General features: G+C 39.9%; 2 protein-coding genes across 2 annotated transcripts in view; one reads left to right on the forward strand and one right to left on the reverse strand.

Annotated features, from left to right (window-relative positions):
* The window catches only part of rela (v-rel avian reticuloendotheliosis viral oncogene homolog A), a 20,535-nt gene extending 3,113 nt beyond the window's left edge, over positions 1-17,422 (reverse strand). The window contains exons 1-10 of the mRNA XM_042069654.1: positions 17,217-17,422; positions 15,675-15,713; positions 12,420-12,556; positions 7,116-7,261; positions 6,153-6,244; positions 4,658-4,792; positions 3,658-3,762; positions 2,529-2,744; positions 1,417-1,488; positions 170-256 (exon numbers count right to left, since the gene is read on the reverse strand). Of these exons, the coding sequence (XP_041925588.1) occupies positions 170-256; positions 1,417-1,488; positions 2,529-2,744; positions 3,658-3,762; positions 4,658-4,792; positions 6,153-6,244; positions 7,116-7,261; positions 12,420-12,556; positions 15,675-15,713; positions 17,217-17,223 (1,036 nt within the window). The 5' untranslated portion in view covers positions 17,224-17,422. The remainder of the gene's footprint in view (positions 1-169; positions 257-1,416; positions 1,489-2,528; positions 2,745-3,657; positions 3,763-4,657; positions 4,793-6,152; positions 6,245-7,115; positions 7,262-12,419; positions 12,557-15,674; positions 15,714-17,216) is intronic.
* A 2,091-nt stretch (positions 17,423-19,513) lies between these two features.
* LOC121689655 (serine/threonine-protein phosphatase PP1-beta catalytic subunit) overlaps positions 19,514-21,983 on the forward strand; it is a 38,713-nt gene continuing 36,243 nt past the window's right edge. Inside the window, exon 1 of the mRNA XM_042069663.1 lies at positions 19,514-19,652. Within this exon, the coding sequence (XP_041925597.1) occupies positions 19,601-19,652 (52 nt within the window). The 5' untranslated portion in view covers positions 19,514-19,600. The remainder of the gene's footprint in view (positions 19,653-21,983) is intronic.

The following is a 21,983-nucleotide window of genomic DNA, read 5'->3' on the forward strand; positions in this document are numbered from 1 at the left end:
ACGAGAGAGAGAGAGAGAGAGAGAGAGAGAGAGAGAATGGAAGGAGATAGAGAGACAGCAGATATTTAATCACGATTTAAAAAGTTGCTGTGTAACTTAATGCTTCCAAGCTCACACAGAGAGCATACAGCAATTGTTTGACATCTTGAAAAACTACACTATTCATTACCAGCCATGGGAGCTGCAGCTGGAGGTTTGGGTGCAGGCATCGTTCTCCTGGGAGCAGGGAATGGCCTCCTTTCTGTGGCAATGGCTCCTGAGAATCACATACAACACAAGTTTAGCAATTGGCTAGAGAATAAACACAGCATGACCGTTGATAGCGAACATGACATTGAGGTTACCATTAGAGCAATTTCAGTTATCCAACTGGATTCTTAAAGGGGAAGTTAGTGATACTGCATAAAGAATGTTCATATTTGAACTCAACACCTCTTCTTTTCAGTGCTCTTGACAATCTGATAGCTTTGCCTTCTCTCATCTCTTCCAACTGCCCTCTGCGGCAGCACTAGCGCCATCAGTTGTTGTTTGGTTGTAATTAAGAGTGTTGTGTGTAGATGTATCCGAATTTGTTTCCCATTTACAGAGCTGCGTACAACGATCTGCAAATCGAACAAAGAACGGACAGCTAGTGGATCGTCCATCCGTCCATCCATCCATCCATACACACACACACACACACACACACACACACCAACTTCTTGGTTGAATTTCTCATTGTCCTACTTGATTTAGAATGACCATTACACGTATGTTATTTGCACACCTATGAAGTAGATCAATTTTTTTGGCCGTATCACACTTGTATATTAATTCGCCGAACTCATTGTGTTTAAATGAACTGTCTCAAGTTTAAATTAACTGTCACGTTGCATCTGAGCTTTAAAATGCAGACGTTCAGAACATAGCAACATTGTAGCTGACGGAGGTGGCTTTTAGCTAGATGGATGACAGCAGGCTAAGTAAAATAACGATGTTTCAAAGCTAAAGTTCCTCAGAATCTTGGGATACGCCCGCTTGACAACGGGAGAGATAGAACTAACGACTGGCCTTTGGCCGTAGAAACCATCCATTTAGAACTAGTAATGGCAGTTTGTCCTGCAAGTAGAGGAATTAGTCGATATGTGTCGGAAGAAAGTAGTTCTACAAACAAGACAGTTAGCGATTAAAACGTTTAAATTGTAATAGGAAATGAACACAACGCAAGTGGCAACAGTGGAATAAGCGGGATAACAACCTCGACCGTGCATTAATTTCTGTGAACAGACCACCGTGTCGTCAATTATCCATCACACACACACATTATATGTATTCATATATACACATTATATATATAATTTGCTGAATGTGATAAAATGTATATTAGCTTAGGATCTCTAATTCAGCCTTTAATAATTGGTGGGTAAGTGTGCTTACCTGGGGCCATAGAGCTCAGTTGCTTGAACATTCCCTCAGTGCGTTTCCGCTTCTCAACCAATCTATACTCGTCTGTTAGCAGGACAGACAGACAGACAGACAGACAGAGACAGACAGAGAGAGAGATTCCTTCATTTTGTACTCTTGACTTGATGAGTCAGCTCATACTTGAGAGACATGACCTGAGACAGTGTTTGCCTCATTTGTTTGTTTTAGTGCAGACAATATGGACAAAGCAAACTCTGCATGTGTTTATGGCGCTCACGCCCCAATATACAATAAAACTGCACCAACACTAACCGATTATTATACACACTCACCGATTATGATAGAATTAAATACCTCTCCCACCACTTCTGATCTCAACACTCGCTGGCAGGATCTGTCTGACTCAATGTGCATTATTTTTTTGTCCTAAAACTATATAACTCATGTGAAAGCTAATTCCAATTTGACTCAGAGCAGCTGGACACATAACATGTCTCTTTCTTTTCATTAACTTAGGTTACAATGATTGTGTAAAATATGGAGATCAAACATTAACTACACATGTCTCATTAGGCTACTGACTAGGAGGAACGAGTCATGTGTAGTTAATATTTTATCTCAATATTTTACAAAATCATTGTAACCAAAGTTATTAGGTTACTGACCAGGGGGAGCATCACCAGAAACGCTAATTAATGCCAACTTCACCACTGGAGTCCATTTAACCCCATTCTACCATTTCAGACCAAGATGACAAACTTATATAGTACTCACACACCTTGTGTGCGCTCTGTCAAACCAATAACAGCTCTTACCCTGGGCTCATATACACTTCATTTACACATTCACATCGGCCATCAACCTGGGTGCAACCCTCTTTAGCAAACAGGCGTGAAAAAGCTTTACCAACAACAGAATTTATCTTCAACATAGAAATGTAACATATTTAAAAACATACACATATACACTTAGACATAACACACATTTACAAAAAAAAAAAAAAAACACCTGCACCATAGAAACGTAACTTACACGTTACACATATACACTTAGACATTACACACATTCTCACGTTTACATTGTAAAAAAGCAACTACAAAAAAGGCTTTTTAATAGGCGGTGACCTGGGTCTGGAGGCAGGAACTGGAAGTCCATGGGCTCGCTGACCTCCCTGTCGGAGGGCCGCCGTAACTGCATCTTGACGCGTACGGGCTCCGTAAGGTGAATGTCGCAGTATGAGGGCGTGCGGAAGACGATGGCCACCTGCCGGTGAACGTCAGCCTGCGAGAACGTGCCCTTTCCCTCCCAGGAGTCGCGGAAGAAGCGCACCTCAATGTCCTCTGTGAAGAAAAGAGAGATCAAGCATTGGTCTTGAGAGAGCAAATGTTGATGATGCCCTCTATGAACACAGAGAGCTGGAATATGAAGCAATAGTTTCAGATGAAGAATATCTCCGTGCCCTGTGGAAGGACTGATACCAACAACCTACACACTAGTCTTGCAAGAGAACACTTACAGTTTTCTATTTAAAGACAGACATAAAAAAAACACAATCCACTAGGTCAATCACCATTTTGAAATGCTACACGCTAAGTAACAAGTAAACTCAAAACAAACGAAAAACAGTTTGACAACACTTTGGGAACATTTATGACTCTGTGCATACCTGTACCTTACTCCCTCCAAACTCAGCACCAGTCAGTTCTAAAATCACTGCAGACCTCTGATCTGGACCTTGAGTGTTTCAGAGTCAGCTGGTGTCCTGCTTTATTGTACTCGTCACTTGCTTACTGATGCCGAACAACACTGTTGCTGAAAGTAAACTAATACGTAGCACTGAAACGTACTATACGTTTTAGGACTTGTTAGTATGTGGGGGTTACGTGGCTCAATAACATTACACACAACTACCATTGCATTATAAAGGACAACCCTTTCTGTTTTAGTCTGTACCGAGTTTCGTTTTCTCATGCCGGATATGTGCTGATAGCATTCTAAACGCTGTGTCTCTGTAATTTCCCAAAATGAGTTTGGTGACTACATACAGCAACAGGGGCAGAGTCCATTGTTAACATTAAATATGTAAACGTAGCATATACTGTAAATGCAATATATCATGCCACATCATCATCTATATCAATTCTAGTGTGATTACATTCACACTGAGCTTTCAATATACCATACACTCGACATCTTTCAGGTCCATTGTGCTGTGGCATGGGGGCAGGATATGAGACAGACAGTGAAACTGACCTTTCTGCACTTTGTCACAGAGCAGGAAGATTTCGTCACCTCCACGGCAACTTCCGGAGTTACGGTTTACTCGACATATCTTTAGCTCAGCTGTATTGGGCGCTCCTACGTGGGCAAAGATGACAAGAGAGAGAGACGGTTAGACATACAGCTCTGGGAAAATATCCAAGAGACTACTGCACATTTTTCTGAAGTCATCCTACGGCTGCTGAGTGACATTCAAATGAGTTGATGGTCATATTCAAATGTGCAGTGGTCTCTTAATATTGAATATTACGGCTGTCAATCGATTAAAATTAATCGAATTAATTACATACTCTGATTAATTAATCTAAATTAATCGCATATATATTTTTTGCTGTGAAAGTATTTTAAATATTTAAATTCAAATGAATCATTGAATAATCAGCATTAGTGACATTAAAGTTCAAAAACTCTTATTATTATTTTCACTGTTCAAATAATGGCCATAATAATCTATCATATGACCTAATGGAAATCTGGCTGAGGAAATCAATTTAAAAGTGGAAGAAGTTTTTTTTTTCACATACAAGGCATATCAGGCCACAGATATAACCTAGGGGACACAATGAAAATAAATGAACACTCCCCTGAATGTCAACACTATTTCTTTGCATTGATGTGCGACTTTAGAGTTGATGAACTCCGGTGATATGCAAATTCCTTGCTGCAGACATTGCAGAGGGCTTTATTTAACACTTTATTTTTATCAACATCAGAGAGATTAATACAGAATATAGGTGGAGATCGATGATTGATAGGATGACAAATAAATAAAGAAGGACAGAGTGATGAAAACAAAATGGCAAAAATAACAAAATGAAAACAAACAAAAAAAACTTTTATAGAAAAACTTTTATAGTTTATAATGAATGAAAAACTCTTAATTAAATATTGTGGCCACTGACAACAGTGTGACTTCATTATCATGCGACACCAACACAACATGGGTCTAAAATGGTGTGAAAGCTCATCATACTGTTGTCGTAGATAGGGTGAGAGACGACTGGTTTCAGGGGATGTAGCTCTCCATTGGGCATCGTGATGGACACCTGGAAACACAGTCTCACCGCATTCAGATCATAGTCCTCTTCCCAAACCTTCGCCTCGGGAACTAGGGAGAGTTTACAGAAATGGGTCGTGTTAAAGGCCATTCACATCATTTAGTTATTCACTGAGTAAGCATGCTTTTTCCTCATATTTAACACAGGTTTGTCGATCATTTATAAGTATGTGATGTTGGACCAATCAATAACACAACTGGCTCCTCTTCTACAGCCTCAGGGACAAGTTAGATAATGAAAGATGTTATTGTGCTATGTGTATTATATTATATACAGTACCTATGCTTAAAGGTCATGTCGACATATTTTACAACTACAATTTAACCCTCATATCAAACTCTTTGTTTACATATTACACAACACACGTCAATTAAATCAATCTACTGCGATTATCACTGACCCACATCTGCCAGAATCATGTCCAAGACTGTATTACTGCCAGGGCAGTAATATCCGCTGCTGAAGGGGAACTAATGAACAAGAGGCTGCTGCAGCCTTTAGATGAGCTGCAAAGCCTGTTTCTTGGGTGTGGCTCCCGTAGACCAACATAAGCTTTCTTGGAAGTCTAAATGTAAAATGTGTTAGTGTGTGGCTCCCATAGGCCAACATAGGCTTTCTTGTAAGTCTAGCTGTAAAGAAAATAAATAGCTGTGTGTGTGAGTGAGTGAGTAAGAGAGAGAGAGAGAGAGGGTATGTGAGGAAGTGATAGGGAGAGAGAGACAGAAAGACAGAGAGACAGGCAGACAGAGTGAAGTGTGTGAACCTGATATGGGACAATGGCTGGCACAAAGCTTAAGTAGGGCAAATGGAAAAAGGAATCAGGGGGGCCTTAAAAAAAAAACAAATCAGACGACGGTTCCCGTAACCGCATGGTTTTATCTTCAGAAAACACAAATGACCTTGTGAACTCAGACACAAGAGAGCACTTCCAAATTGGTATGTTTGGAAAAACATAAGAAAAAAGTAGTCAACCTCACAAAACAATTCACTCCAATACCAGATTGTTTAATAGCACTTCTTATGTTCATGAGACAATACTTGTTAAAACTCCCATTTTTTTGGGCGAGTGCACCAAGCCTTTCCTCTGTAGTTATGAGTATTACATGTTCAGTTGTTCAGTTCTCTAGCCCATGCATAGGTTTGGACAGCGATAAGGACAAAATGCCCATACTCTCAAAGAATGTGGGGCTAGCCTACTTCAAAAGAGAAAATCATAGTGGCCTACTGTTGAGTGTGTCTTACCATAAAGGGCTTTAACCACTTTAGTCTGAAGAGTTTTTGTTTTATATGAAATTTCTGTAGCTTTCAGGGCACGCACACACACACGTTACACAAGTACACAGACAGATACACTGGCACACACACACACACACACACAGTTCACTCCTTTTCATGGATAGGATTGCTCACCATTGTAAGGGTTGTTTTGCGTTTGGAGTCGGGAACTCACAGCCTCTACAAGATCTTTCTTCTTCACACACTGGATTCCCAGGTTCTGGAAGCTATTTAGCACAGCAATGGAGATATTATCAATCATCTGCTATAGTTTATGTCATATTTTAATCTTCCAATAGGTTGCATAATGTTGAGGAAAAATACCAGCAAATTCATAGGATGAGTTGGGAATTGATAGATAGATTTATCAATGAGGAATCAATTGAATAAACAGAATAACTGAAAGTAACTGAAAGGAAGAAACAGAGCGACTGGGGACGGCTAGACTAAAATGTGAGGAAATTCCTTTGCAGTCTTTTGCAGAAATTCTTTGTCTTTTGAATTTCATAAATCAACCCCCAGGGGGTGCTAGCAACCACTCTCTGGCTTCAGTATCAGAGCTGTGAGGCTTTTACAGTCTATTCGCTGTGAACTAAGAGTTCAGATGATTTATGGCTTAATAGGACACATTAAGGTCTCTGGTATTTTGTTGTCCGGATGAATGGGTGGAGAATGACTTTAAAGGCTTTCCAAAGTCATCTGCACGGACAAGATACAGCCAGGTCTCCAAACCATGTTGTGTTCAGGAAGTCTTTATTAAGCTTTCAGTAAGGCCCACCCTCTCACTCACAATACCAATACACTGTACATACTCCCACACACAGAGAGAAACTGAGACACCCACACAACTGGGGCAGCTACACAAGGCCAGTGCAGAGCTTACAGTCTGTGAAATGAAGGGCCATGTCTTTACAACTTGTGAGGCATTCCTTGTTCAAAAACAGCAACAACTACAAAAACAACTGCAACCGCAAGAACAAACACTAAAAGACTAACACTAACACTAAAAGAAGCTATAGCAACATCAGGAAAAGACAATAGGAACAGAAACAAGGACAAGTCTCACCACCCCCAACACACACACACACACACACACACCTGTGCACGCGTCTCTCCTGCAGGTCAGCCTCGTAGTAGCCATGCTTGCAGTCCTTTCCTACAAGTTCGTGAGGATGTGGTTTGTGCGGCTCGCTCTTGGTCACCAGTGAGATGCGCACGCGGATCGGCCCACTGTAGTTGTGAACCTAAGGGGGAGAGGCAGAGCCCAAAATATTTTTCAACAATATGTGTCACCCATAGGTTGAGAAAAACACACCGAAGCAAGACACAACAAACATCTCCTTTTCTTACAACAGAACGGTTATTTTAATAGGCTTGGGTTTTCCTGGAACCACCATGGCCTTTGTAGAAATGTGAGTGGTTATAAATAGCAACATGGTAAATTCATGAATTGACTGGCCACTAGATCTTGTATGAGCGTGTTTGCTTTCTCTCTCTTTGGTTTGGAGTGTCAATTTTGCACATAATACTCACTCAGTATTTGTTCATGACTACCACGCTTAAAATAAATAAAAGAACTACTAGATATGACGTGTACTTTTTCAAGGTTATATTTGTACACACATTTCCTTCCTCCTCAATTCTACAATTTATGCTCTACATATATGAAAATTATTCTCATAAAACACTGATAGTTCTTTAGATCGGAGAGTAATGACATTTAAATGATGAGATGGCCAAACAGAACATTCTAATTCCCCATTACCGATAGTCATGCTGTGCTATAATTCTAAATGTATTTAACACGTCACCAACAACCAGAATTCCATACATGGATTTAGCCTAATCCTGGACTAAGACCTTTTTTTTCAATGGAGAGGAATCATTGTTTCATTTAGATTTGAATTGTTTGCTTTAGGACTAGTCAGAGAGAGTTGAAGCGATTAGTAATCAAGGATCTTTGGACTGGCCTTAATCCATGTGCGGGAAACTAACTTTAGGAGGACTTTTGGAAGTTGGTCACTTCAATCCACTTAAAAAAGAAATAACAACGTCTTCTTAAGTGGGGTACATCAACAGATGTTCTGGAAGATGTGTGTTTGAATATCCGAAGGCTCAAGTGGTAGTTTGTCTAACTTCAATAATGTTTTTTCTGTCTGGCTTTAGTAGTGAGTTTGTATTGTTATTGGCTAATATGGAGGAGAGTAAGTGAAGTAACACACACCAAAATGAGGTGCTGGCTGCCGGTGTGTAGATCCAGTGGAAGAGAAGGAAGGTGCCGCACACTCCGAATTATTGAGAAAAATGTTTAATAGGCGATAACGTTTCGGTCTTCGATCTGATGAAGGCCTTGTTGGTCAAAACGTTATCGCCTATTAAACATTTTTCTAATTAACTCGGAGTGTGGGGCACCTTCCTTCTCTTAATGAGAAGCCAATAATCAAAGGTTTACATGGGAGATGAATACTCATTGTGGGGGATAATGAGTAACTGCAGCAGTGCAAACAATCCAGTTCTAATATTTCTTTTTGGGGAAGCAGAAAACCCTTTAGAGCTTGATCAAGGTTTGAATTTAGTCACATGTGTCTCATCAGCATTGTGTCCCAATAGTAGTCTACATCTCAACAGAACAAACTTACATTGGCAGAACATGGACTACTTTTGGAATCCATTATGTTTACATAATTAGTTGTTTACATAAGTACACAGTGTCTACATATATGCTCACACACAGTTCTGTTGTAATAATGTTGATAAACATTTTGACATTTTCATTGCAACAAAACGTTCTGTAAGAACCAAAAACTCTGATATATTTTAAAGTCAATCTTTAGGGGTTTCAGGCTTTGTGTAGAGTTTGTGTTGAGATGAACAGGCAGGAAATGGAATAAAATCAGAGTGGAAGAAATGACCCAGGCTCAGAACCAACCCAGATCAAAAAGCGCATGTTTGTCTCAGTCACGTACATGGTGAGACAGTCACAACCACTATTATCGTTCATTAGTATCAATCACATTCATGATCTCGCCATTCGTTATCTCACGATAGTCTCACACAAAAACACAAGAGTTCAACTCACTCTGGCTGTTTATAACATGTACATTCCCACGGACTAAAATCATTCAGGATCAAAATGGTACCGGTCAGCTAGTAAGGAACTTTTTATGGTTTTTAACTGTGGGATCCAGACCATTAAATAACAGCTGTAAACTAGTAACTATTCATCGAGTTAGACATTGTGTGATTGAAAATAATTCACTGCTTGGGTGTTCTGATAGAAATCTTGAATGCAAAATTACCAGTACTGCTGACTACCATTCCCAAATGTATTCTACTAAGTATGTAACTAAGTATGCCCGCCCCCTCACCCCAACACAAACACAGACTTCGGATTAACCAGTTGGACAAGCTTTTGTTGAAAGCAAGTCCACTGGTAACACAAATATTACTATTCCAGTGTAGCAAAATGTTGACTATATAATAAAACAATAGTAGCTGGCGGTGACAGGTGAAAATCTATTGTTTCAGTTTATCAACAGCAGCTGGACACAACTGGGAGGATTTTAGCCATGTAATTTGGATCATTGCCAAGAAGATGAACTCAGGCGGCTTCACTTTATGTCAGGACTGATATTTCTACCCTTATATAATGAGGCTAAAAAAATCCTAAATTCAAATAGAAATGGTCTGTTCTGTAGAGACCATCAGTTCTGTAGAGACCATCAGTTCATCAGAGTACAGGCCTACATTGCCCTATAAGCGTTATGGTAGATAATACAGCTTACCCATAGGTAAGATCATTACAAAGTCCCCTGAAGAACATTTCAGAAATAGTTAATGCGCACATCATCTGGTTGGCTATCTCTCAAATTCAAGTCTCTAACGCTTGCTTACAAAGTAGTCTCCGGTTCTGCTTCCACCTACTTGAATGCCCTCATAGAGGCATATGCTCTGCTGCTATGCTCTGCCACTGGTACGCTCAGGTCAATCCAAACTTTTTACAGTGCATGAAAATGCACTGTTCTGTTATCCGAAGTCGTCTTCTTCTTCTTCTCAAATTTCTGCGTCTAATTCAGCTTTAACCGTTTAACGTAGAAACTTCGTTCAAACTTTGTAACGTAGGTCTTGAACACCTGGGACACCTGGGGAATGTATTTTTCACTTTTGTAAACTTTATACTTTTTGAGATATTAATAAAAACTTGATTTGCACCTGTATCAACTTCCAGCTGCTCAACTAGGACCCATCAAAGGGCCAGTTAAACTGATTGCACCTGTATCAACTGCTTTTTGCTCAACTAGGTCAACTCTCTCTGTGTCTCTCCATTCTACAAAGATATAAGGCATTCCATCCAACTTTCTATCCATTCATCCTCTTCAAACCATTCACTCATCCACCCATTAAACTATCCACCAACATCCATTCAACTTTCTGTCTACCAACATCCATTACACGATCTAAATTCAACTTTTAAACTATATACTCTGTCTCAGGCTTTAAGCATACAATCTGGCTCTCTTAAGACTACAGATTCTGTACCTATTTCCTCTGCCCACAACTGTTTCAAAATAAATGTCCTCACTACAATAATTCACTATTAAATAATTTAACTATTTAAACTACTCAACTATTTAACTGTTCAGACATTTTAACTGTCAGTTGTTATCAACTATGACTCCTGCCAACTGTTTCCAAATAAAAGTTTGTTTTGCATTTTATGTTAATATACAGTATGTTTATATTTTCATGCACTGGTAATTTCCTCGTTGGTGGAACGCGCTACCAGTTCCTGCTAGAGCAGGGACATCCCTCTCCATCTTCAGAAAACTCCTGAAGACCCAGCTTTTTAGAGAATATCGCTTCTCGTAGCACTACTTACAACTAGCTAATTCTAGCACTTACCACCTGACTAGAACTGACACTTGACTGTATAAAAACAGCACTCACTGATGCACTTTTTCTTATTGTACTCTACCTTTTAAACTGTTTTAAATTGTTCTAGATTTGTTGAGAGAACTGTTTTAAAAGCTTTAAAAACTGTTTACCATGTTGTAAGCTTTGGCCAAAAATGCATCAGCCAAATGTAATGTTATGTAAAGCAGCTATTTCACCTTTACCTACTCTGCATAAGATTAAGTAACCTGAACTATTCAACCTAGAACAGGGCGAAGGGCTGCACAATTTGGGAGAAATATCTAACTGCCATTTTTCTGTCGGTTATTACGATGGTGATTTGATTTGTGATTTAATTTGCACAGGACTCCTGTTACGTGAGCTTCACTGTTTGTCACACATGGAGGATAACATGAACATAAAAATCATAGAGGTGGCAAGACAGAGTTGTGAGCAGCACAATGAATTGCCCCCTCTGCGATTAGCTAAATGCAACAGGTTAGCCACTAACACACCCCTGGTTGGGTGTTACATCTATGAGCATGTTACAATGCTGAAGGATTTATGCGTGTGTTAAAAGTAGAATAAAGAGTTGCCATGTTGGGCATAAACAAGAGATATTTAGTGTTCGAGTGAACATGAAAGGAGCGGAATATAACAGAAGATGTCGTTACTGACGCTCCAGCGGAAATAAACCTGCTGGCTAAAGAGCCTTCCATGGCATATAGTCCATTCAACTACTTTCCAGCTGTTCACTGGCCACTTCCTATCAGTGTGATTCATGTCATTTAAAAGTCAGCACAGCTGGCCCGAGTGTGTGACTCAAATCAGACTCATGTGGTTGCTGCTGTTTGCCATTTCATAACTGTTACTTTCGCCAAAATGCAGTCATTTATACACATTGTGAGTAAATTTCCATTTACTGACACCAGTGATGGGAATAGTGTGTTTTTTATTTCCGGCATTATTCCTTCTTTACTGACATATATGGGTTACTCTCAAGTGGAAAAAAAACAACCAAAAAAAAAAAACAATTTACTTTGTGTTCTTCGGGAAGCCAGATAGGAGTGTTTTCCAAATGGACACTGAGAAACCATAATAGATGTTACACCTTTTCTATGGGATTAGTGCATTTTGGAAGGGTTGGTACAGAAGAGGTTAGGTAGACTACGAAATTTGATTGTTACTTGATTATTCTGTGCAGGCTCTAAAATTACTTTTTTGATAAACAGTGCAATGATTCACAATTTACCAATTTACTTGTTTTGCTGCTGCAGATATGGGTCTCAGCAGCACAAGCTGAATCCCCAAACACAGTGTTTGAAATAATATCTCTAGGCTACATCATGTAAATACTCTACGACAATGACTTGTTATTTTGTAAAGGTCTAAATAGTTTTCTCTGCCCCTTTCATAACCAGTTTACTCCTATACCTAAGTGCCAATTGCTCCCTACCTTTCCGATACAATTGCTGGTTAAGACATTGAGTTTGTTGCCGTCATTCCTACCTTGATTGCAGGATGTGTCTTGGTTGTGTCGTTAGTCTTCTCCCCCGGGATGCTGCCTGCTGAACGCCCCTCGCACTTATACCGGAAACGCATACCCCTTGCCTTGGGCTGCTCGATGATCTCTGTGTAGGGAGTGCCTACAAGGAAATAAAAAATAAAAAAAAAATCACAGAAAAGGTCAACAGAGAACCGACTGTGACCCACACCCTGTGCTTCTGCAAATTAATTAGTAGACCTATGTATATACCTATGTATTAATTAGTAGGCCTATGACAAAAGTGAGGCCTATGAGTTGCAAAAGTCCAACCTCAGAAAGCAAAGGTCCTACCATGTATTGGTTCTACCTGTGAACTTAAAGGAGAATTCCGGTGTGATATTGACCTAAAGTGTATTGAAACATGATACCGAGTGTGAACGTATGTCTCATAGCCCATCTCGACTTGTCCCCTGCACTCCAAAATCTGGCGCTAGTTAGCCGATGCTACCAACAACTTTTTCAGTAGTGGTGCTTCGGCATCGGGCTAGCCATGCAAATAAATCACTGTTTTACACCCATTTACGAGGCTCAATGTATCTCCACACTTCATTGGTAGACTTCCTAGGGCCCTGACATTTAAAACGAGACATTGAGAACTTTGAAAAAGCACTGGTAGTTTACTTACAAGACGATTTATACAGACAGTATCTTCACGAAGTTTAACGTTTGCAGCCATCTTGAATTTAGTCACGATAAGTCGAGCAACGAGTAAGAATGAACAGGTATGATAAGGGATCAGATTCCAAAAATAATTCAGTGGAAATGCATGGATTCCAGTTTCTTCCAGTAGCAGCAACTGGAATCCATGCATTTCCACTGAATTATTTTTGGAATCTGATCCCTTATCATAGCTGTTCATTCTTACTCATTGCTCGACTTATCGTGACTAAATTCAAGATGGCTGCAAACGCTAAACTTCGTGAAGATACTGTCTGTATAAATCGTCTTGTAAGTAAACTACCAGTGCTTTTTCAAAGTTCTCAATGTCTCGTTTTAAATGTCAGGGCCCTCGGCAGTCTACCAATGAAGTGTGGAGATACATTGAGCCTCGTAAATGGGTGTAAAACAGTGATTTATTTGCATGGCTAGCCCGATGCCGAAGCACCACTATTGAAAAAGATGTTGGTAGCATCGGCTAACTAGCGCCAGATTTTGGAGTGCAGGGGACAAGCCGAGATGGGCTATGAGACATACGTTCACACTCGGTATCATGTTTCGATACACTTTAGGTCAATATCACACCGGAATTCTCCTTTAATAGCGGTTATTTCACTAATTAGTTGCTCTGGCCGAGGAGGAGTTGTGCCAGCTAGGATCAGCTGGTTTAGTGAATGGTTGGAGCAAATATGTGGTTGGACTTTTACTTTCTGAAGTCAGACTTTTACAGCTCTGCACACGACTACACTACTTCACAAATATATTACTGCATGCATCACAACACTGTTAACTGCTAGAACTACAAAACTGCTTGCTTGTAAACACCACCGGCAATGGCATAGTTGAGAATGATTCGGAGAGTGGGTGCGCACATCCAAAGTAAAGTTTTCTGCAGGTGCCAGACAATAGTGTCAGACAGTAGAAAAAGTGTGGTCTGCACACTGCAACTGCTCCAAAATATGCCTGACGAAGATCCAAGGGGATCTAAATGTTGCTTTTAAATGAATAAAGTTTATATTTTGGAGCAGTTGCAGTGTGCAGACCACACTTTTTCTATAGTTGAGAATGATAAAAATCTGCAGTTAGATTCACATAGGAGTTTGTACCTCCCCCCTGACCACAAAACAAAAATAGTGTGCAGCCAACCAGTGGGGACGACAGATTTGTACTTCCCCTCACATAACCCTGAACTAGTAAAGGATGTTATGAAAATGCTAAACAAAAACATAACAGGAACAAAAAGACTGTAAGGAACAAAAAAGGCCGTAAAACTCTACATAATGCTGCTTTGTAGGGCATACAGTCATACTGGAAAATGGTACCTGCAACACTGTGGTTTGAGAAAGAAGATGATGGGTTTACAAACAGGGTCAACAGGGTCACTTACAGTATGCAGCTGGCAGTGAACAGAATAATGATTCTAAATTCACATTTCACTTAATTAATTAATTCATTCTCTTACACAGTTATGGTTTGTATGTGTATGGTTTTTGTTAATATATAAGCTCATTATTTTCAATATTGATATTGTTATTATCGTTAGCATTTTTGTTATTAGGGGTATTACTGTTATTATTATGTTTAATGTGGCTTTCCATTTTATGTGCAACTATTTTTTATCTAATGTAGTGTTCATATACTGCAAGTCACTTTGGACAAAAGTGTAGGCTAGATACCCTAAACAAACATAAATACACTTGGCAGTTCTCCAAGGTCCTCTCCTATAGAGAACTGATAAAGCAACAGGTAGATCCAGTTGCTAACAGCAGCAATGAATCCATACCAAAGGTCATAGATTATGATGGAGATGTTTTTAAAAGTTTGTACTATAAATCCCTTTGGATTAAACCATCTGCTAAACACAAGAAATGCAATTGAACACGACATGTGAGCACCTAGCAAAAAGGTCATGAGTTCATCTCACCTCAATCCAACCCCTCAGCTGACACAAAACAGGCCTAGGCTAGATGAACAACATGCAGTAGCCACTACTGATGCAATGTCACCAGTGAAAGCTGCAATTTAAGTTGTTAGATAGTTGCCTTAACAGACAAGATCATAAATGCTCACCTATATTTAACCAACACTATTCTGCAATTTCGGTGTACTAACACACAATAGGCCTATTCATATCCTGAGGAAGATCATTACTATTCATATCCTGAGAAATATCTTTCCTGTTTTAGGCTACCAGTCCCAAATGATTCTGTGTGCCAAAATGAACATAAAAAGGGAATACCGATTGACCTATCCTGCAATTAGATGAATCATATTTTGGTTAACTAACCAAACTAACTTTGGTATATCAAATTTGTTAAAAGCATTTAGAGATGGCTGTGATGAAGAGACAAATATGTCAGGGTTTCTTGGTAAGTTATATTTATCTATAGTGTGTAAGAGGCTATTTGGTATTCATTTAGTTCATGTAATTCCTATCAAAACAGTTGTTCCTATATCATTGTTTGATGAAATGTCATGCCTAGACAGAAAAGCCTAGCTCGTTTGAACTTTTTCTATCGCGAGCTCAGCGTATTAGGAGCGTAGATGAGTTCATGTCTTACCTTGGGGAACAGGCGGCTGCTGGGACCAGCCGTATATTCCTGCAAAACGAAACAAGGAGAAGAGTCATGAACAACATAACAGAGTAAAAATAATATAATACGCATCCAACAACTGAACAAATAAAACCGAACAAAAGAGCTACCAGACTGGTGAAAGGCAGAGAGACGCTTCTTTTCTCAGAGGAATGCACAGGTGGCCTCTGACCCGGAAGTTAGTTTTTATTATGATAGATGCCTTTTGGGGAAATCTCTGGTAAATCTTCCTAGATAGTTTTTACATGCTTTGTCTGCCATCACAATCTGTGTCAGTGAGTAAGTAGGCTAAGCCAAGTATCACGTTGCTGAGTGAAATAGCTTATCAGACACGAGTCTGTATGCGCTGAAAGGACCGACTGCGTTATGAGGTAGCCTAGGCCTTCTTGGCTATCCAGAGTCAGAAAGCACCTTGGCAAGCGAAATGTCAAAAAGGAGGAGAGCCCGCAGGGTTAAGGTTTAGCCTACAAAATGTCGTCTCTTCAAACGCCTTCCATGTACAGACACGCTTGACGCTTAAGTCCAAACTCATTAGGGTCATGTCCTCTTCAGAAATCACGGCATCCAAGACCGTGTCAAATGACAAATAAATTAGGACGCTGTAGCCATGTGGGCTTGCAACCAACAAAGACATACAGCCACTAGACAAGTAACACGGCGGAGTGACAATCTATGATATAGATTAGAGCAAAAGTGCTATAGTGGCTACTAATTATTGAAGGGGAAAAAATGTTTTGCCATCACCAGACGATTTTGCAGTGACGTTATGGCAAAGGCACCGATTCCCATGACCTTACATTATATTTTGTGTAACACGTTATAGGCCGAGTACGCAACTTAAAAGTAACAAAATAGCCTTGTTATGACTCAGTGGCCTGCACAGAACAGTCTGTGATATCGATAGTCCTCTGATGAGACTGTGTGCAACTTGTAAAACAAGCCTTTTAACAAGGACACTGGACAGTCCGAACAATTCTTTGACATTTCTGAAAAGCTGCGTGATAGGCGTGTCAACCCCTAATAGTGAGTAACGCAGTCATGACATTCAACTAAAACACGAATGCGTATTTGTTTCTAAGCAAAATAACAGCAACTTATTGTTACAAACAATACAAGAAGAGTAGGCCCAAAAGCGAGAAAATGCCCTAGGGTTTGACAAGAGTTGCTTTTTGCGCCTAGAGCGCACGTGAGTTCCTGGAAAATGCGATAGAAGTTATCCGAAACGTTTTGGCCTAACCAGGTTGTCAAAGTCTCACAAATGGCAATAGTTTTGAAGCTAAGGCTCACTTTAGTATGATCTTCTCCCGATTGGTATGGTTAAAGGAGCTATGCGCCGCAAGGATTGCTATTTGCTGAATATTTCGGTTTCTATTTTCCACCTACAGCTGCACTCGAATTAGGGGTTCCCCCTTTCGACAAAACATTAGCAACCATAAACTTCATTAGCCTACATGTCGCGTAGAAAAAAATCAATGCGTAGCCGCCAAGATGTCTCTCCGTTGCACTCACCTGCCATTTGTGCTCGTTACAGATGAACTTTGTAACAGATAATCCAAACAGCCGAACAATATCCAACGGAACAGTGTCTTCTCTCCTTTTTGACAATGTTATTTGTGTCCGTATCGGTGTGTTGTCCGCCTCGCCTCCTCCACCGCCGCGAGTCAGTCGAAAGCAACTTTCTCACTCTGTCCACCCCCTCCCAATTGTGCGGAAATACCCAAATGACGTACCGTAAAGGAAGAGAAAAACATGTGGGCTTGGTTTGGACCTACCCCCGCCCGAAAGCAAGGAAGTTGACAGAGAGCGCCACTATTGAAAAGCAAGCACATTTGTGTATTAGGCTATTTAACGCCCCAAGCATTCATAAGCATAATCATACAGGCTTGTGTATCATATTATGTTTGTTTGGGTCTCCGAAAATTACATGGTTTCTATTCCATGGTCTATTTTTCACTACCCAAACCAACGCAGATTTTCATTACCAACACATATTTGTCTGTATCTTGTTGTATTGTAAGCTAGAGGCTAGCCTATGCCTAGATGTTACAGTGTTGTAGTTTGTTGTTTTTTGTTTGTTTGTTTACAACATGGGAAAGTAAGTAATTTTGCAGTTGTATTAGTCTACATTATAGTCTCCCAACTTTTAGGTAGGGTATCTGTGACACTGAAAGACGCACAAATGTAGCCTACAGTCTTTAACTTAATACTACAATAAAACATACTCAACTCAATAAAATGATTCATCTTTTCAATTTGAAGTGTAATACGGAGACACGGCCACTAGAAGGCGCTAAACTATTGTGTATGCCCTATCACCGCTTGACTTGTCATCGTCACTAGTGATTTCATCATTGGCTGTAAGTGATATGTGACCTCATCGCTGCAGATTATTTCGAGAAAGCACACAGCCATCAAATTTTGCTTAGCCTGAGATCATCTTTGGAGTAGGCCTAGCCAATGCATGTGGCGTGTAGACTAAGAAAGCACTATAGAAAGCACTGCAGAGGGTGGTGAAAACTGCCCATCACATCACACATCCTCACTCGCCCCCATCAAGGAATTCCATGGCAAGTGGTACATAATGCACACTGCATCATCAAACCACCCCAACCATAGACTGTTTTCCCAGACCAGCAGGTTCAGAGAAAGCTTCTTCCCTGCGGCTGTCACCCTACTGAACACTAACTCTGCACCTAGTATAACGTTAATATACCGCACATACCTGTATTAACTGTAGGCTACTTATCTGATATTGTTCAGCATATCCATATTTATTATACTCTTGCTGCTGTTAATACACTGCTACATATCCTTACTGTAAACCATGCATCTTACTTAACTGCATGATACTGTCTACACTGCACTGTTATATACCTGTATTGTTTACACCACATTACCTGTTCACATTGCACTTTTCTGCTTTTTTGCACTTATGGTTATACACTAACTGGATTTGGTTGTCTGTAGCCTACTTGTAGGCCTACTCTGTACAATGGCAAAAAAGTTTAACTTAATCTTATCTAATCTAGACTAGGCTATACCATCCGGATTATACCTAAGACCTGCCTATTTAACAACATGTGAAGTTACAAACATTAACCGTTTATTACAGCCAAAGTCTAAGTTTTAGTTTCAAACAATGTAAATCATTTAATCTATATGAAAATATACCAGTGCAGAAACACAAAGTCAATATAGATCCTATTCCTACCCACCAATAATGTGTGCTTAATTGATCTGTTGTGTCTTGTAGGGCTGTGTAACTTAATTAATGGAATTAATTGACAATTAGGCCTATGGCTTTTTAAAAAAAAAAAACAACTATTAAGAAAACAACATCATTTATCACCATTATGTTTGCTTTAGGCTACAGGTAGCCAAGCTTAACTTGCTTAAATTGCTTACAACCTCTTTTTTGCATGTAGGCTATAGGCCTAGGCTACTGTTTTTCAGTTAAATTATACCTGTATTCAAAAGTCAACTTACTTCACTGTTAATGATTTTGAACGTTTCGAAAATAGATTCCAAAATCATTGATTCATATTGTTAAAATCGTAATCAATATTGACAACGATGATGGTTTTTTGTCATAATCGAGCAGCCTGTTGTCTCTCGTGCTGCCATATGAGACAAGCAGGTATACAGGCCTACCGTAATAGCATTGTAATTAAGCTACATCAAATGAACGACATACAATCTCGTTTAGTTTTAGTAGACTATGGCGATAATCAACCTGAAGAATGTCCATGAAGTTCATCTGGCTATTTGTCATAAAGGCTCTGCGGGCGGAGAGACCCGGGGGCTAGCATTCCACTACTTCGGAGTCCAGGCGGTGCCTAGCAGACGTGTAGGGTTGCTCTCTGCGAAACAGCCTTGACAGCACCACTACAGAAATGGCGGAGGGAGAGTTGGACGTCGACTCGCTTATCTCCAGACTCCTAGAGGGTGAGTTGATTAGCTGCACTATTGCTAATTTTTTCCAATTACACGTAAATGTTTTACAGCTAATCCCTCTCTATAATATGTGTCTGAACGACAACAGCGCCTGTCGTATAGATAATTTGTTTTCAATTCGGCCTGGCTGGCAAAAGGGAGAGCCCGCGTAGTCTTGTAGCTTTCATGTCTGGCCGTCACTTATTTTGTAAACGGGCACACCTTTGCGTGTGTCGCCATGAGTAGGCTGTTGCCGTGTAGGCTACATTACACCAAAAATAAGGGACAGGTTTCATCTAATTTCATCACCTGCCCAAACGAATGCGAGATTCGTTCACGCTGACAAAGTTGCAGAAGTTGATTGTTTTGTGATGTGGTTACCTATGTTTTTGGACTTCCAGTTTACCCTGTTGAAGGGTTCTAGTGGCTAAAAGAAATGACATAATCAGTCAAACCATGTAGATTTCACAGAGGAAACAAGACTTACGATGTATGTAAATAGTCACCTTATTTGTGGTGAAAGACTAAGAAAGTGACTCAAGAAGGGGCTACGCTAGTTGGTCGTTCTTGTTATGGGCTATCCATCAAAAATATATTTGGTTACTTTTGACCAGACTTTGCAGATACATTGTTGCAACCGTTGGGAAGTTTTCTTCAGAACATTTGTTACTTTCATTAGGCAGATAGGCTAATTGTTTCAGTTCTGTGCCATCACGAAAGAGAATAACTTAACCAGAGTTAGGCTACTTAAATGTGTAGCCAATGGTCCCTGCGATCAAGGCTACCATAGCCATCTTTGGTTAAAATAGTTTAGCAGTGGTTAGACTATGACAAGACTACTCTTCATGGGTGGCCATCGGTAACCTATCTTTTCATAAATTATACCAACTTCATAGTGGTTTGATGCTCTTGTTACTTATTGGTCTTATTTAATCAACAGTTACCTGAATCTGTATAATTTCAGCATTCCACTGGTAACAACTGGTGTACTCTAAACTAGAAAAAGCTCAGTTGGTGCAGAAAATGTTCAAGTGGTTTAGTGAATTTGAATGTGAACTGGTTTAATCAGCCCGTGTGTGTGTGTGTGTGTGTGTGTGTTTGTCTGTGTGTGTGTGTGTGTGTGTGTGTCTGTGTGTCTGTGTGTGTGTGTGTGTGACCTAAGCATTTGCTATATGACTGCACTGCTTTCAGTTTACTGTGAACAGCTACTTATGTGCCGCTCTGGAATTAATTGAGTGACTTCTTAAAAAAGCTGCAAAAGGCCCTTAAACCGGAACCATACCTTAGCTGTTGTACACATCATTGAAAATAGTTCACCATTTAAACAGAGCACTCCCAGCTATGCCAGATATAAATAAACCAGTTAGCAGACTAGTTTTACAAGTTAAACACCAGTTGGATTCAATCGTCACTGGGTTCTTTAAAAGGCCAAATCATGTATACTTAGAAAACGTGACAATAGATGTGTGGTAGGCTATTGTATTGCCCTAGTTCACTATTTTAACATGACATTTTAACCCTTAAAGGTATACCGTCACACCGGTGTGATGGGAATGTTGGGAAATGAACGTTCTAAAGAATATCTGGGTTCATTGAATTGAAGAGTTTTAGAACCTTCAATTGTTGCGGAACGGAATCTTATGTTAGAATGTTGAAAAACCCACACCGGAGTATGATCTGATAAACTTGCCCTCAGGCAAATCAAATCAAGAGTCAAGTTGGTCATACGTTTTCATCGCTGGCCAATAGGTGTGTGATAGTGCAGCTCTCCACGTTCATTTCTCAAATGCCTTTGTGATCAAGTCAGAGCAAGTGGATGACTGGCCTTGTCAAAAAAGGCAGTGGCAGGAAGTTGGGCAAATTTACTTATCTGTACTCCAGACACCCAAGGGAGTGTTCCTATAATGACTTCAGCATGTTTGCCATTTGTGGGCCAAGTGTAAACAACATATAGGCTTACAACTATGTGGTGTCATGGTATTTTTTGTGATAACTCAATCAATCAATTTATTAAAAAGCAGTGCAATTCATTTCTTCACCACAAGTTGCATCAGCTTGCAGTCTTGAAAGCCATACAAATACAAATAAGTCAAACTTTATCTTGACCATCATCAGAGACGTCACTAATGTAGGCCTTGTTGGTCTTCTGATGCTAACTACCGTGTACCAACATAGCGAAGTCTGCTACACCACAGTGACTGTCATGAGGGTGTTTAAAGTAGGTACTTGTTATCCCAAACACATTCTTTACTCTAGAAGGTGTGTAGTGCCTGGCTCCTCGAGTGACTTATTGTGATAGGACTGTGCTCCATTTTTGGTTTGAATGATGCTTTGTTGCAAGTT

This window comes from Alosa sapidissima, chromosome 18, assembly GCF_018492685.1.
Source record: "Alosa sapidissima isolate fAloSap1 chromosome 18, fAloSap1.pri, whole genome shotgun sequence".
NCBI lineage: Eukaryota > Metazoa > Chordata > Actinopteri > Clupeiformes > Clupeidae > Alosa > Alosa sapidissima.